Source organism: Mesocricetus auratus, unplaced genomic scaffold (genome assembly GCF_017639785.1).
Source record: "Mesocricetus auratus isolate SY011 unplaced genomic scaffold, BCM_Maur_2.0 Super-Scaffold_15014, whole genome shotgun sequence".
NCBI classification, from domain to species: domain Eukaryota; kingdom Metazoa; phylum Chordata; class Mammalia; order Rodentia; family Cricetidae; genus Mesocricetus; species Mesocricetus auratus.
In genome coordinates, this window is record NW_024429186.1 from 4,843,743 (window position 1) to 4,861,937 (window position 18,195).

Below are 18,195 nucleotides of genomic sequence, written 5' to 3' on the forward strand. Positions count from 1 at the left end.
CTGCCCATGATCCACCTCAGGGAGAAGCCATGTCCACCATAATTAGGTTTAGACTGAGCACATATCTGGAAACATAACTCTGTGTGGATTTTTTTAATTTCCCACTAATGTTAAGGGGACATGATAGTGAGGAAACACAGTGTGTGATATGCCTATGCTTAAAAAGGAACTAAGCAAATTGTGGGGAATCCTTAACATGGAAAATATGTACACAGAGATGTATTACTCTGTCAATGTCTGCACCGGTCATGAGTGAATCTGATGTCTTATATCTGCTCTGATCACATCCCTCTCCCAAGGTCCAACTCCAGAGCCGGCTACAAGAGGAAGACATGCAAATAAGGCTTCTCTCTGAACCCATGAAAAACAGCCGTGCTCAGACCATGCAGCTCTGGCCCAGGAGCCCAGGTCTGAATTTCCAGATCCTACCATTGTGTGATCAACACAGAGCAGACCACTGACCATGAACTTGGGGCTCATCTTTGCTTTCTGTGTCTTTATTTTAAAAGGTAACTCATGGAGTTGAGATGCCATGTATTCTGTTCTCATGAGAAAAAATGGCTTCTGTGGCAGTTTTCTGACTCCCATTCTCTGTGTTTGCAGGTTTCCATTGTGATGTGCAGCTGATGGAGTCTGGAGGAAGCTTAGTGCAGCCTGGAAAGACCCTGAAACTTTCCTGTGAAGCCTCCGGATTCACCTTTAGTGACTATAGCATGCACTGGGTCCGCCAGGCTCCAGGGAAGGGACTGGAGTGGGTGTCACTCATTAATTATGACAGTAGTTACATCGAGTATGCCAACACTGTTAAGGGCCGATTCACCATCTCCAGAGACAATGCCAAGAAGACAATGTACCTGCAAATGAACAGTCTCAAGTCTGAGGATACAGCCATGTATTACTGTGCAAGAGACACAGTGAGCGAATGCTACTGTGAGCTCAGACACAAACCTCCCTTCAGGGATCTAAGGACCAGCAGAGGGCACAAATAGCACACAGAGATGTGGTCAAACAAGAGCCTGTTCAGAGAGGCAAATAGTGATGGACTCCTCTGTGTCTGGGCTGCCTTTCTATATCACACTCAAGGATATGGGAGTGAGTGAGAATGAGGAAGAGGGAAAGACTTAGTAAGGAAACAGGAAAGTTGGCGAGAAGACAGCGAAGGAGGGGAGGAAAGACAGGATAGAAGAGACATGAAAGATGGAGGGGATAGAAAGGGTCATTAGAAGTGAGAAGCTGATGAGAGAGGGTAGTAGGGATGAATTTTTCAGATACTCTCTTTGGTAGGCTTTATACTGTCTTCATAAAGTATCTTCCTGTTCAGCGACCTCCCTTTCCCTGTTTCAAAGGGAATATTCTTCACTTCCTTCCTCAAAAATATAAAGGAACTTGTACTGGTGCTTGGTTTTGAGTATCTGTGTCTGGTTCCATCAATTACAGAATGAAGACTCTTTGAAGATAGTTGGAGTAGTCACTATTATGATTACAGGGAAAGACCAGTTCGGGTGCCTGGCCAAACTCCAGGAATACAGTTGAAGGGAGGGAGCAGGGAATACATCAGCAATAGAGGTCAAGATCAGAAATCTACAGAAAAAGCTGGACCAATCTCGTGGGAACTCATGAACATTGGACCAACATCTGTGGAGACTCCATGGGACAGATATAGGTCCTCCATGTGTGCAAAACAGTTTTGAATATTGGGTTGTCTGAGGGGCTTCTGGCAAGAAGACCCAGTACATTAGCTATCTTGTAAGAGCCATTTTCTATGAAGATATATGATGATCAAACTTAACACAAAGGGAAGGGTCTGGGTCCTGGCCAACTTAATGTTTCAGACTTTGTGGACTCCCCATTTGAGCCCTTATCTGTTGGAAGGGGTACATGGGGCAGTGTGGGAGCTAAGGGAAGCAGTTGAAGAGGTAGGAGGGAGAACTTTGATTGGAATGTAAAGTGAAATTTAAAACAATAAAGTAAAATATAAAAATATGCATGAAGGAATTTGTGCCAATCCAGTATTACAAAAATGCCACTTTAAGCTTGCCCAGAGGCCTATCTGTTGGGGACATTTTTCCAACTGAGTTTTCCAGTTCCCAGATGATCATAGTTTGTGTTACATTGACACAATTCTCACGACCACACAAATACACATTTGTGTACTGTATTCTAAGGTGACCATTAAGTGAGTATCAATATGTACACAAGACATAGGTAATTATATGACTGTTTAAGCCCTTAGGTACAAGGATTTACCTCTCTCCAATGGAAGATAATTGCACTTAATGTGCAGCTCCATCATGAAGTCATTCCCTTCAAAGGTGACTTTTCTTAGATACTTCATTTTGGAGAGTTTCATGGAGAAGGGAAACCCAAAGCATGAGAGTGCAATATACAGGCACACACTATGTCTCAGACAAAATTCTTGAGTAAGGGTTATCAAACCACCATGACTAGGATTATGACGTTAGTAATTAGACACACAGTAATTAGATCTCTGCTCTTTCATTGACCATTCATAACTCTGTGTTGACAAACAAGTCGCATGAACAGGAGGGGGGCATTTTATAGCATCATTAACTTGGTATAAAACCTACAGGTAGCCACCGTTGCTGTCACACAATTTTAATCCCAGCAATTAGGTCTCAGAGGGAGATGGATCTCTCTGAGTTTGGGGCCATCCTGGTCTACAGAGCAAGTGCAAGGATAGGCTCCAAAAATTCACAGAGAAACACTGTATCAGAAAGAATGGCCTGGCAAAACCAGCAGAGACAGCTGATCCAAACAGGGGAGAGCTCTTGGACACCAGACAGACAGCTGGGAGGCCAGCATGGGACTGATCCAGAACCCCTGAATGTGAAAGTCAGTGAGGAGGCCTGGGCTACCTATGGGGTCCTGAGCAGTGGATCAGTGTTTATCCCTCGAATACTAATAAACATCGTGTGTCCATAACACAAAGAGGGTTGCTCTCTCTGCCTGGACTATTAGGGGGAGTGCCTGGACCCTACCCTGAGTGAAATGACAGACACTAGATATCCCCTATTTGGAAGGAATTGTCAATAGGGTGGGAGGATGTGGAGGGATGGCGGGGGGGGAGGAGGGCTTGCGGGCGGAGAGGAGGGAGAGGGAACTGAGAATGGCATGTAAAGCAAGCTATTTAAAATTAAAATAATAAAAATATTTAAAAAACAATCTACACTTATTATAACAAATCTTCATATAAATGTAGTAATATTTGACAAATGATTTGAAATCATATATTAAAGCAGTAACATCAACCTCTATATGTTGTCAGGAAGGTAAACACTTCTGTGATCTAATGCTTACAAACATACTGGAAACATACTGGAAATATTACAATAATATTTTCCAGGATACAATGACCATGTTGTTATACAGGCATAAAACATTATTGTCTAAGAAAAATTTTCTTGTCATGCTTCTGTGTGATTCAAAATTTCTAGGGAAGATGGAGAAACAGCAGTGGCCTGGAAGTTTCACTGCCTGAGGAAGGGTATTGTCTTCTATGAAATGAAAAGTACACAGTGACCCCCAAGCCACAAATTCTACCCTGAAATCCAATGCCATGTGTCTCTCAAGGCAGCTGGACTATACCAAATACATGATTCCCTGAAAAGTCTTAAAAGTCCATTAAAAACAAAATGTTCATTTATCCTAGGCAGAGTTACTTGTTATGCAGTAATTATATGTAGTAACTCTGTAGACGAGTGGGTAATGTGGATATGGACCCAATGGATACCAGGAAATATCAAGGCATTAATACGAATATTAAAAAATCTTTTCCAGCGTACCAGCTTTCAAATCAACCAACAATATGTCATTCACATAATGATACATTATGGATTTTGAAAATTGTTTATGAGTTATTTCCAAGCGTTTTTGCAAAATATACAGGTAGAAAGTTAGTCTATTTAACATTCCTTGTGGGAATACCTTCCACTGAAATCTCTGTACTAGTTGAGAATTATTATAGGTAGGCACTATGAAGGTGAAATTTCCCTATCTTTTTCTTGTAAAGTTATAGTGAAGAAGCAAACTTTTAAATCTATGCCTATAATTGCTCACCATTATATCACATACAAAGTGGCACAGCATACAGAATTGTTTAAGTCCCACAGAACCTGCACAGGACAGCTGATTCTTCATTGATAAGATCTGTCCCCACCATGGAAACTCATAGTATAACGTTCTTTCATAAAAAAGAAGGACATAAATATGAGGTCTCCAGGTATGTTAAAGTGGATTTTCATCCTAAAAAGCCAGCCAAGTCACATAGAATTTTCTCAGCTGTAATGATTTTCTACCAAGAGCCATACCTAAGACTCAATAGTGCAGTGTGGGCATGGAAGGAAGGTGTAGTTTGGTATATGAACAAGAAAAGTTTATCTTCATTTTCACAGAGCAGTGTATGTATGGCATTAATTGTCATTTGTCTGGGAGTAGGCCAAAAAGTTTGGGATCAAGAAAATATTCCTGAAGGTAAATTAGTTGAGATCAACTGGGTAAACTAGAGATTGGTGAGGATGGTTAGGGATAAAGGAGGGAAGATGAGAGCATCAGGAAGCAGGATGTTTGAGGGAGTAGGGATGCAGTAGAAGAGCAATGAAAGACATGTCTTCATAGAGAGAGACAATATGGGATTAGGTTGAAAATAGGTGCTATGGTAATTCCCAAGAATGCACGAACATAACCTCAGTTAAGACACTTAGAAATAGTGGTGCTTAAGGGGCAGAGATAACCACAGTGAAAAAAATTTGGGAGTCAGAGTGGGAAGTCAGATGTGTGGCCGGATCCCCAAAAGCCCTGGTTTCTTTGTGGAGAAACTGAAGTGGAATACAGTTGAACTATATAGAGGAGGAGAAACATGGAAAAACAGAAGGCTTCCTTAGGGCAAAAATGCTTCAGACATGAGTGTGAGTCTCCCTTTACTCTGGGAACTCTATTCCACACAGGCAGATGGGGGAAAAGCTTATGGTAAATGTGCAGACCCCCGATGCTTTTGATAACAGTGATGACTAAAGTTAATATCCTCACCAAGAGATCTTCCCTCTTCTGATTTTATTCTACACTTTTCTGAAGCTGAGTGCTCCAAAATGCCCCACTGACACATTAGATGTCCCCAACTCAGGGCACCAAACTGAGTAGATTTATTTAATTAGTGATTTCCCACTCAAGATTCAAGAAGTTGTAGATTTAAACACATTCACAATAAACTCAGATTTAGAAGTAAACATTCCATGTCACATTAAGGAAAGGATCAAAAATATCCCGTTGATGTCATTAGGCCAAGAATAAGGGCAGATTTAAGTTCTCTACTTCATGCTCCCTGTGTCTACTTTGTTACTATCTTTCATTTCTATCAGTCTGAATCTGTTCTTCCTCTCTCCATCTCTCTCACTCTCTCTCTCTCTCCCTCCCTCTGTGTGTGTGTGTATGTGTATTGTGTGTACATATTATTGAGAGAGTGCATATATTCATGTGAGTGAGAAACATGAACAAAAATCTTTATTTATTGGACAACAGAGAAAGTATCCCATGGAAAAATGAATAAGAGATACATAAAGAATCATTTAACACATTTTTACGAGGGTGATTCCTTGTTAGTGACTCCAAGGAACTCAAATGCTAAACAGTACTACAGACTTTATTTATCAAACAATATCCGTACGATCTCTTCAACAATTCTGGATATTTATTTTATAAGTTATATTCAAATCCATATTTTGTGTCTTCATAAAGCACTTATCATAACATACATAAAAACACACATTCAATAGCCTTTAGTCAGAAGCATGGAAGAGCACATAACTTAGGTTCAAGTCAGAGATAGGGTGTTGTTCCTTGGTCCTTTTCACCCTACAGCTGTAATAATGGCATGTTGATTAACGGTGTTGTTAAATAATTTTTTCACAGAATTTATATGGTGATTCAATATAAGTGCATGTTAAGTGAGATAGGTTCTGAGATCATACAATTTTCTATTGTGCCCTTATGTACTCACTTCCATTACCAGTACCTTGACCTACCATCTCCAACTTTTATAAAACAAGCACCAACACTGACACAGTGTCACCTCTCACAGTTCATGTTTGATCATGTTTATTCTAAAGACCATTTGGTTTAGAATAAATGTTGTGGTACCTGATAAACTCAAGGGCTAGATGTCTTTTTATGCAGAACATTTATTTCTGCATGTTTCTCTAGCAGAAGTTCCATTCCTATGACAAAAATGAATGCCATGTTCCCAATATGTATGCAACCTCATAGGGAATACATTGTGACAGGCATGAATCCCCTAGGCCAACTCCATGTTAAAGATTATACAAACCTATATTGAGTATGAAATAGTGCTTGGAATAGCAGTGATTTTATAAAATATCCTTGTCTTCCTCTAACTGGAAATTATGGGTTGACAAGAAGGCCAGGGAATCTTCCACTTCAAGTCTCTGAATTGAAGTCGACTGAGATTCTGCTCTATTGTGAAAGTTCCTGCAAATTTGCTATAAGATATGGTTCAATTTCTTTCCGGATAACTTTATTTTCTTAGACACAGTGTCATGTATCCCAAACATAAGACATACATAGATTTCTTTTGCTTCCATAATTTCTTTATCCATGCAGTTGTGGAAATGAACACAGATCAACACTATCTTGAAAATATATTTTCTACTAACTTAGTCATGTCCACAGGACCATCAGTGACACTAGATGCTATAAATGCCACCTTCACCCTTATTTCATCTCAGACATCTGAACCATTAACTCTGTTGCCTAAGGCTCACATCTCTCAACTCATGTATTTCAGGGGACATGCAAATTATATCCTTCTCCTTCTGTAATCATGAAAAGCAGCTTGACCCTACAGCTCTGGACTCACAGGTCCTCCCATTCTGTGGTCATCACAGATCATACAGAAACATTCGGCATGGAGTTGGAATTGTGCTGGGTTTTCCTTGTTCCATTTTTACAAGGTAATTTATTTGTAATAAGAGATGCTTAATGTGGTGAGTTGCTGTAAATAAGAGAAATGATGGATATATTGTGTTAGTTTTCTGACAGAAAGGATTTTCTATGTTTGCAGGTGTTAAGTGTGAAGTGCAGTTGGTGGAGTCTGGGGGAGGCTTTGTGCAGCCTGGAAAGTCCCTAAACCTCTTCTGTGCAGCCTCTGGATTCACCTTCAGTAGTGCCTGGATGTACTGCATCTGGCATCATCCAGGGAAGGGGCTGGAGTGGGGTGGTAGAATTTAAAAAAGGTAATAATTATGGAAGAGAATATGCAGACTCCATGATTGGCAGATTCACCATCTCCGGGGAGCAGTGTCTACCTGCAAATGAACAGCTTAATAGCCGATGACACCGGCATTTATCACTGTACTAGAGACACAGTGAGAGGACTTCACTGTGAACACTGACAACCTCCCCTGCAGGAGCGCTCAGAATCAAGAGGGGGGCACAGATCACACATGGAAAACCAGCACATTGCAGGAACAGGTGCAGATGTAACTGAGTGTCCCTGGGTTCTCAGTCTCAGCTGGCTCTCCTTCTAATGATTTCCCATAATGCTCTCCATACACATGGTCTGTAAGGAAGGCCAAAATAGAGTTCTGTTTTCCTACACACACACACACACACACACACACACACACACACACACACTGACACAAACACACCAGCTAAATGTACAAAATGCTAAAAATCACAGAAATGTCTGCTGATGTCACCGGGACAAATTTTAATGAAGGTCCTAGGTGTTGATGTGGCTTCTGCTTCATGAGATTCAAGGAAAATCCTAAAATATTCTGATTAGGTCAGCATTAGGTATTAGGGGAATTCGGAACAGGCACACTGTGTGTATACCCTAACTGGTCTCACATATGTATATTTCCCCGTGAACTGTGCACTTTAGTAACATACTTGAACCTTTTTCTGCTACTTAATGAATATATTCCATCATCATCATATATACTACTATAGTTTGTTCATCTAGAACAACCTCTGACCTTAATTCTCAATATTAATGGGAGTCACTCACATTATAATCAGCTGAGATCAGGCTGAATTTCTTGTGCCCATTGCGGATGATTGTGGGAAAGTGGTCTGTCCCAGTTTCCCTGATAATTTCTTCCATCTCCTTTCAGAGAATCTAAAAAATTAAAAATGCATGGTTTATCTGGAAATATTTCTGCTAATTCAAAATATAAATATTGCATAGATGAAGGACTTACCATGTTATTTTTCCATCTAGAGCCACTTTGGGGTAAATGAGAGATATATGTCTTACAGAGCAGTGAACTCTAAGACTCAGTTCCCTGGCCTCTCTGAGACAAGATGTCATTCTTCCAGATAACTTCCCACCTGCAACTGAAGCTTGCCTTAAGAAAGTGTGGTTCAAGGTATCTTCTATCCAAGAGGCCCCACACTAATCCTACCTCAAAGCAAAGGAGAAAACAGTTTTTGTTTTCCCATCATATCCTCTTTATCAGTAGAAATCAAACATTTTCACTCAACAGTATTTGTATGAGAAGATATTCAATTGACAAAATATGTATTGAACATCGACAAATGTTCATTCCTGATTGTGAGGATAATAAGGAAAACCATCCATGTACCGCACACATTCATTATTAAGTAACTCCTTGCTGAGGGTGACAAGATAGAAGAGTCCTCATTTCCAGTAGAGAAAGTCTATGATGGAAGCATTAGCCAAAAATATCCCAAGCAGGTGAAAGAGTCAAAACTGAACAACTGAGGAATAATTAAATATTATCCCACATTTGTCACATATTTGTGATATAATATAATGTCTTACTGTGTTTTGGACCACAGAGACCCCTCTGCATTTTTGTGCCATGGAGTCCATTATAATAATGTTTTTAGAAGGAATAACAATGATTTACGAAAGTTGAATTTAGGTATTAAATTAAAGTCTTCCATCATAGAGCTCATTCTGCAGCAGGAAATGCAGAAAAGGGTTCCCTATGTTCATAAATAAAGAGCCCAGCACTGACTCTGTGGCTCTGGCTGAGAAGTACAGTCCTGCATTTCCAGGTCTTTCCCTTCAACATGCAACACTGATCTCAGAGCATTCACAGTGAGCTTCCGTGTGAGAGGAGATTTCCTTGTTGATTTTAACTGTGATTTGTATTTACAATAAGATAGGTTTAAAAATAAAAAAATATTTTGTTTGAATTTTTTTGATATTTTCTATCAAATTGCTGTATCCATCAATATCCCCAGTCAAATGCCTTTCAAAGCCATCCCTTCCTCATTCTCAAATTAATGACTGTTCCATCTTTAATTACTCTCTAAGTGCATATGATTCTGTCAGTATTTAGTCTATTAAGCCCATTTATCATTATGCATATACATGTGATTACAGTTGTTTACTTGGGAATGAATAATTTATCAGGGAGACTGCCCTTATAGACAACTAATGATTCACTTTTAGTAGACACGTATTATCCATAGCTTTTCATTTATGGTTTTGGAACTGATGTTTCCCCCTCTACTATTGATTTCCTGTTTAGACAGCAATATTGTTGTTGGGATTTCATGGGTCCAGCATTCCTCTTCTGTCTAGAAGATACCATCTCACAGTGGCATCGTGGTCCTCTAGATTTTGCAGTCTTAATCTCCTATCTTCCAGCGTTGTTCCTATGTCTGATGTGAAGGATATACTTTGAAGATGTATGCAGTGTATTTGACCATCCTGAGGTCACTTGTTCTCTGCATGTTTATCTGTTGTGGATCTCTGTAATCTCCATCTGAACTTTAAATATTTTGAGGGGGTGAGATATTATAAGGATAAATATAATTTAGGATAGAGTTATAAATTTTATTTATGTCTCATAGTTGTGATTTCACCATAAGTCAAAATATTTGTTGCCAGGTTGGTGTTTATGTTTCTGATTTTGACCCATGCAGAATGTCTTTTGTAGGACTAACCAACAATTCTTACTGCTTTTCAGGTTGACTCTGTAAGACTGAACCCATATCCAATAATTTTAATTGACAGGTTTTTGATAAGTTTTTGACATGACTTTTATATGTGAGATGTGAAATTTTTGATAACTTTCATATACATGTATATGGAGATGTACACACAGACCTGATATTAGGTTGTCCAGGAACCCAAGGGAAAACAAATGCTCCCATTCTGCTAAGGGATCATAGCGATGATATGGCTTGTAATGACAGCCTGTAATACTTATACAGAGATCAATGTCTTGCTCAGTCAGAGAAGTTCCCTCCTGCAGCAGACAGGAACAAATGCGGAGACCCACTGTTGGAATAAATGAAGGAAGTAAGAAACCTTGGAACACCCAGTCCTGAATGCAATATATCCACGAAATTCCTTCCTGCCGGGCTCTTGGAATTCTGAAGATGAGGCAGAAAGATTGTGAGAGTCACAGGGGAAAGGAGCTTTCTAAACAAATAAAGACTGAGACATGATCTCCCAGAGAGACTGTGATGTTGTGCACAGGGACAGATGTTACCCTAGTGCTTAGACGGGAAGTGAACATGAGCCTCCATCCCTAACACAGATGTTATCCCCAATTGATTACCACTTGCAGAGGACAGAATAAATCTTTTCCTAAGACTGAATAACTGGTAACACAAAGCAATCTTAAGGACAGGTTCCATGACCAGCAGTAGAAGCCAACACAAAATAAACTCAGTAGCATCTTTTGAGGTTGACAGACAATGTTTTGTCACAGTAGTTTCTTTCTTTACAGGTATTTAGCTCATACATTATAGTTTCCAATTTTGTCTTTATTGAACTTCTATGTTTGTGAGAACGTGCCTATCTCCGTGTCTTGTGTTTTGCTTTTGCCTTTCCCTGGTTCCTCTTTTCCCTTTGTTTTGTCCTAGCCAGATTGTTGGTTTTTTTGTATCATGATTTATTTTATTATTTTTAGATGCTGGTTTCTCTTTTATCAAGGGAGAGCAAGAACGGGTGTAGATTTATTTGGGAGTTGTTATGGAGATGATCTGGAAGGACTTGTTGCATGAAGAATAATTAAGTTGGCATTACTTGATGGCTAATAGTAGTAAATGTTTTTAAATGTTTACAAGAAAACAAGAGATAGTCATTTTCAAGTGTGCGTTTGATGGATATTAGTAGCTTGAATAGATAAATGAATAAATCACAAAAACCAAATAAGAAAATCATTATATAGAAAAATTAACCACAGATGGTTCTGTGAAGAATACGAAATAATGTTCAATATTCTTAGATGTCAGGGAGTAGAAGATGTAAAGTGTGCCTTTAATACATTTCACTCAAATCAGAATGTTTTTGTGCAACAAAGTAAATGCCAAATAACGGTGACTACACAAAATTACCAGTTGCAATTCTGGTAAAAGCGGAATTATTATGGAAATTCTAAAAATAAATATGCTAATTCTTGAAAATTAGAAATTAAACTTCAATATATTCAATTATAACACTGTTAGCAACCCTTCTGGAGGTCTTGAAAGATATCACATAGTGCTCACACATCACTAATTGCAGAAATCCAAAGAACAGGTACAGAGAATGGCCAACAATGGTGTTTTTTCCATGTCTTCATGTCTTCATGGCTTGTTTCCTCTCACTTAGCATGTTTTCCCTATAAATATGGGGGACACACCAGTCACCCTAAGGAGAATTTTTCTTTTCCCCTGAAGTTTCAAAAGCAATCCAACCCATACCTGTTGTTATTTCTTTGAACTTTAGTTAATTTTCTGTGAAAATTATAGGAACAGTAGTGCCACAATTCACAGGATTGAAAGTCATTGTGAGTTTGCTTCTTTCATATAGAATAAATTCAACAAGTGAAAGATTTATAACTCATCTTCTTCTTCTCATGTAGAATGTCAGTATTTAAAGATAACTCATCCTATGACTTATTGCCCAAACTGTATGGAACTGCCACATCTTCAAGGGAAGTTAGATGGAAGGATACCTGAACATAGCCTAGAAAAATAGCAAGAGAATCCTTGGATAACCCAGACATGAACCGTTCTTCTATTAAGGGCATTAAGATTAAAGGTGAGTTGGTGCTTAAGGATGATAAGCACACCCCAACAAAATGATGACTTGCTTCAAACATTGGGTAAACTTTGTATTTGAATAGTTTTGTCACTTAAGATAGTTAAATCTGGAGAAGTGTCATAATTGTTCAGCATCTATTCATCAGAAAAAGGGATCAAGTCTAGACACTTGTGCATGCTGCACTACTGAATTCAGTCCTCAATAGAGTTTTGTTGATTTTAGCATTTATATTCAACATTAACTCAGCTTACTATCAATTCTATTTAAATGTTCAAAATGCTGTTTTATTATTATTCTGAAGCAGAAATGGTTTTGTACATGTTTAAAGGACAAAATAGTGAAGACACACACACACACAAACACACACACACACAAACACATACCATTTTAACACCGTTCCAGCTACCTACCTCATCTATTTATCCTTTGCCTTCTTTACTAATAACTGCCTCCTCTGCTGCTTCACACTATCAAGATTATATAGCAGGAAGAAATGCAAATTTGTCCTCCTTCTACTCATGAAAAGCAGCCCAGACCTGACACTAAATTCTATCAGAGGATCCAAGTCCGGACTTCCCTGGTCTTTCCATTCAGGGATCAGTACTGAACACAGGCCTCTCACCATGAAGTTGTGGCTCAGCTGCATTTTCTTTGTATCTCTTTTAAAAGGTCATTTATGGGTACAAAAGTTTCTGAGTGTGTGGGTGCATGAGTAAGAAGTGGACAATAGTTAGAGGGACAGTGGATGTGGGTCATGTTTTCCTGACCCGCATTCTCTTGTATTACAGGTGTCCAGTGTGAGGAGCAGCTAGTGGAGACTGGAGGAGACCTGGTGCTCCTTAGGGGTTTCCGGAAACTCTCATGTACAACCTTTGGATTCACCTTCTGTGTGTGAGGAAACTATTTTAAGTTCACTATTAAAAATCTTGATGTGTGGATCAATATAGTGACTGGATTCTCATTGGAATGGGAGAGCTTGGTCTACACAGGTGTTGGTATGAAAAAGGGAGAAAGGGAGAAAATCTAGAAATCAATGTGATATTCATTCAAGGAAAACCCCTGCTCACATTCAGATTCATTTCACCAGATGTGCACACATTGTGATCCTAAAATTACTTTAATTCCGGATATAAGCTAAAGTATTTCTTTATATTCTCACAGTTCCCAGAATTTTGTTACTGTTAATAACATTCTCAATTTTACTTAAATTGGCATGCAGTCTATGATAGCAATCAGTATTCCATGAACTGTAGTATGAAATGCAGCTCTAGAGACAGAGACTGTGAAATGTCAAGATAAAATCATCCAGCACCCTGAATTGTAGGGATAAGTAGTCCTCTATAATGAGAAGAGATGAAATGACAGACCTCAGGACATCATATCAATCCTGTCCAGTGATAGATGAGATTACATGCACCACACTGTTTCCAGCTCCTTCTATCATGCAACATTAAGAGCATCTGATTCTTGACCTGATATTAGAGGAAAATATACATGAATAGTCTGCTTTCATGTAGTCTGTGTAAACAGAAATGAGTCACACTAAGGATGAAGTGAAAAGGTAGTTGGTTATGTATTAAGAAAGAGATAAGTAGCTTACATGTGAACTGTGTCACCATTCTATAGTCTCTGAACCCCAGCTGGGAACCAAGAGAATGAGCTTTCCTTTCTTTTCCTCTTTTGTTTCTTGCCTTTCCCACATCCCTCTGTCCACACCCCAAACTGGTGTGGTCAGTACCTCAGGTACCCGAGGTCTCCATTACAAGTATGTATTTTTGTTCTAATATTGTAGCTGGACTTCAGATATTTAAAGACATATGCACACGTAATCCCACAGAGTGCTATTGAATTGTCCGATTTAGGGAACATATTCCAAATCCATCCATCTTCCCTGATAATGTTCAGTTTCTGAAAAGCTTGAATAGCACATTACCTTTGTAAAATTAAGGGTAATTGATGATGCAATAGGGAAAAGTAAAATTGTAGCCGTTGAAACTTCCTGTCAGCATCTCCAGAAAATAACAGTTATATTTCCCTGAAACTGCACTTTGTGAGTATTGAAGCTGCAGGGATATGTTACTGTTCTAGGGAGACAGTGAAACTTCAGTGTATGCCATGAGAAACCAACCTGCACGGGAGCTCAGGACCATCAGGGGCACAATGGTGTCAATAGTCACCAGTAGAGAGATGAGGTTGGTATGGAGGGAACTCTGTGTCCTCTGTGGTTTCCTTTCTTGAGTCTACTACTTGACCTGCACCTGCTGTTGACATATGATGTTTCCATGGTCAAATACAGTAAAGATTCTTTGTTAAATATTTTACGGGATTATATTTTGTTGTTTATTTTATTCAGTTTTCATTTACATTTACAATTTGTCTTAAACTGTTCTGCAATGTACTCTGCTCGCTGATTCAACTCCACCAACTCCTCCTATACCTTTCATGCATCTTCTCCTACCCAACTCTCCACGCCGTCAGTCTCTCTCCAGGAAAAAAATAGACAAAAATATTTTAGGAAAGTGATTAAAACAAACATAAATAAAACAGTAAATACACAAAGCACACACAAAATCCCAAAAAACAACTCTGTAACCAAGATATACAGTCAGAAAGAGTGAAACAAACGTACAACATGATATTAAATAAAAGATTTTTAAAACACCATTGAGTTCTTTTTCTCTTGTCAGAGACTATGAAGTAGCTGAGCAGGTAAAGGTGTGTACTGGAAAACTTAGTAGCATCAGTTTGATTTCTTGGACCCACATGCTAGGATACAAGTTCTGAATTTCATAAGTTGTCCACTGCATATCACACACACCTTGGTGCATGTTTCTCCTGTTCACACCACTATAGATAGTACAACAATTTTTAAAACTGTTACATGGATGGAGCGAAAATCCTGAGGACACACAACAATCAGAGAATCTATTGACATTGATGACTAATGAAGAAAATATGATAAGTTTTATGTGGAAATTTTCTGGTGGTTTCTTGTTTACTACTTAAAGTCTCTATCTATGTGTACATAGATAGAATTGATTGGATTCATTGTGTCATTAGTTATTGAAACAAGAATGGACATGAAGATGGACAGAAACTTATTGGAAGGTCCAAAGATGAACCAGTGGGGCAAAATGGGTACAGATGTGACCACCTTATATTTTATACCTGGAATAAAATGTCAAAGAATATAAAATATGACATGTATTAATGTCAATTTTACATAGTTTTAGAATTTGCATACACATTTATTTCATACTCTGTGTTATGATCCCCATAACCTGTACCCTTCATTTTCTTTTCCTTCCTAATTTATATTTATTCTACTAGATAATTTCACCTGTAATTCATTACATATTTCTATTCATAGTAGTATGTAAACATTCATATCTAAAAACTACTGTTGAGAGTATCTTTTAACATCTGATTTCTGAGATGTTCTTAATTAATGCATTTACCTATAGCTGCATCCGTTTTTCTGATAACTAATGTTATTTCCATATTCCACTTATGGATGAAAAACTTATGTTGTCCTGTTTACATAAATATGTCTTCTTTATGAGATCTTCAGTTGATAGATACCTAGATTATTTCCATAATTTAGTTATTTTGATATTGCTGCAATAACCACGGTTGTTCAAATATTTCTGATGTTTATTTGCCTTGGTATATTTGGAACAGTTTTTAGTATATGATCTGTTGAAAAGGCAAATATTAATCACATATATCAGGAAGGAGACTATAAGCTTCAAACTCAGCAGGTGTTAATTTCCCATTACTGTCATCATTACATCCGCCATCTGTAAATCAGTTTTACAACATTGTCACATATTGGAGCCACTGCCTCAGGCCTTAAATCTATTGCAAAATTAGGTCTTGATGTTACATCCTCAGCATCTGCAGAAAGCCCAGGAATGAAGGATGCTATACAAATTCTCAGAGTGGATTAGGACTGGGCCCTCAGGATCCTGCTGCCTGATCCAGTAGTCCTATATCTTCTTCTCCAATGAAACTAGTTCCTTATCTAACCAGTACTCTGCTCATGAATATGCAAATTACCTGAGTCTATTGTGGTAAATACAAGGACATTCACACTTCAGCACAGCATAAGGTCAGAGTCCTCTCCAAAGTTACAGAAAACACAGTTCCTCACCATGAGATGGATCTGGAACTTTGTCTTTCTTGTGTCAGTAACCACAGGTAAGGCGACTTTGGTTCCAAACTCGAAAAAGGAGCAGGGACTGGATACAAATGTATACATTCTACCGTTTTATCCACAGGTGTACACTCCCAGGTGAAGCTGCAGCAGTCTGGGGCTGAATTGATGAAGCCTGGAGCCTCAGTGAAGTTGTCCTGCAAGGCTTCTGGTTACACCTTCACTGACTATGGCATTACCTGGGTGAAGCAGAAGCCACGACAGGGCCTGGAGTGGATTGGAGCTATTAATACTGTTAATGGTTATACTGCATACAATCAGAAGTTTCAAAACAAGACAAAACTGACTGTAGACAAATCCTCCAGCACAGCCTACATGGAACTCAGCAGCCTGACATCTGAGGACTCTGCAGTCTATTACTGTGCAAGAGACACAGTGTTGCAACCACATCCTGAGTATGACAGAAACCCCGGAGGAGAAGGAAGCTGCCCTGGGACTGAGATGACAGGGAAGATCAGCCTGAACTTTCTCAGAAATAATCATTCTGAGTGTCCCTTTGTCTGTTACTTCACATTCTTACAGTGTCTTTAGAAACTTTCCAAAGAGCAATTGGGAATACAATTATGTTAATTCAGGGTGCCCATAATGTTCACCATACATTGATCAGCTGTTTACTAGTGACAATGTCCATTTACGTAATTGACTTTCAATAAAGTAAATAGGGAAAATTGTCAGGACATTATGGTATTAGTATCTTTCAAATCTAGGGAAACTATTTTTTATATATTTTTATTTTTAAATTTAAATTTAAATTAGAAACAAGTTTGCTTCACATGTCAATTCTAGGTCCCTCTCCTTTTCCATCCCTTCCTCCTGTGCCCACCCACCAACCCACCAATATCACCTCATTTCCCCAGGGAGGGTGAGGCCCTTCATGGGGGTGTCCATAGTCTGTTATTTCATCCAGGGCAGGGCTTAGACCCTCCCCTGAGAGTTCATTGTTGAAGGGGAGTCTGAAGTCCATTTGTATACCCGTGATAAATGCTGATCTACTACCCAAGGCTCAATAGATTACCTAGGCCTCCTCACTGACACCCACATTCAGGAGTTCTTGATCAATCCCATGCTGGATTCCCAGGCATCAGTCTGGGATTCAAGAGCTAACCCTTGTCAGGTCAGCTGTTTCTGGGGGTTAAACCAGCCCAGTCTTAATGTCTTTGGTCATCAGTTCTCCCTCTCTGTCCCTGGGTTTCTTGAGTTCAGCTCAGTGCTTTGAGCTATAATATGGATTATGGTAATAAAATACAAATCAACAGCATATGGGTAAACACAGCACCTTTCCTAGTCCAATTTCGTTTGCCTAGAACAAGTAAAGGCAGTTTGTTGAAAGACATCTGCATAGATTTTGGAGTTGGTTCTGTAACCTCTCTTATGAAACCTAATTTTTTGTTTTTGTTATTGATGCATCTGTTCATGAATTGCTTTTGACAGTAGTAATCAAATCTCTTTTTGATTTAGAATTAAGGATATAGGTAAGCTTGATTCTGTGGAGTTCTGAGGGTGTGGAGTCTGGAAACATTTTTGCCAAAGTTACTACACTAGTTTAAACTTACATCAACCTGTGAGTAAGGATTACACATTCCCCACATCCATGCCTGCATTTCTTCCCATTCTTGTTTATAGTCATTTTAATCGTTGTATAAATGTAACATTGCAGTTGTTTTAATCTATATTTCACTGTTGGATAAGGTCTTTGGTTGTAGGACCTACAGAAACGAACCATGAAGGGAACAGGAAATTCTCTGCATGGATAGGTTTCCACCTGCAGTAATGTGCTATGCAGCCTTCAAGGAGAGAAAAGTCCATTATCTTATAGTGTACCAGTCCTTGCATTCTACAATAACAGCCTTACAGGAAAATGTAGCCACTAGTGCCTGACTGCTTTCCAATTGTATGTGTAACATGCTACATAGGAAAGCTTTATCCCTGG

The 18,195-nt window shown here is 38.8% G+C and overlaps 1 pseudogene and 2 gene segments (V, D, J or C); all 3 read left to right on the forward strand.

Annotated features, from left to right (window-relative positions):
- Positions 1–373: 373 nt before the first annotated feature.
- On the forward strand, positions 374–989 carry LOC101843295. The segment is given in 2 exon segments: positions 374–509; positions 604–989. Coding segments are annotated over 2 exon segments (432 nt in total).
- Positions 990–6,937: 5,948 nt separating this feature from the next.
- On the forward strand, positions 6,938–7,424 carry LOC110339717 (annotated as a pseudogene).
- Positions 7,425–16,118: 8,694 nt separating this feature from the next.
- Positions 16,119–16,796, forward strand: LOC106020977. The segment is given in 2 exon segments: positions 16,119–16,249; positions 16,330–16,796. Coding segments are annotated over 2 exon segments (513 nt in total).
- The last annotated feature ends 1,399 nt before the right edge of the window (positions 16,797–18,195 follow it).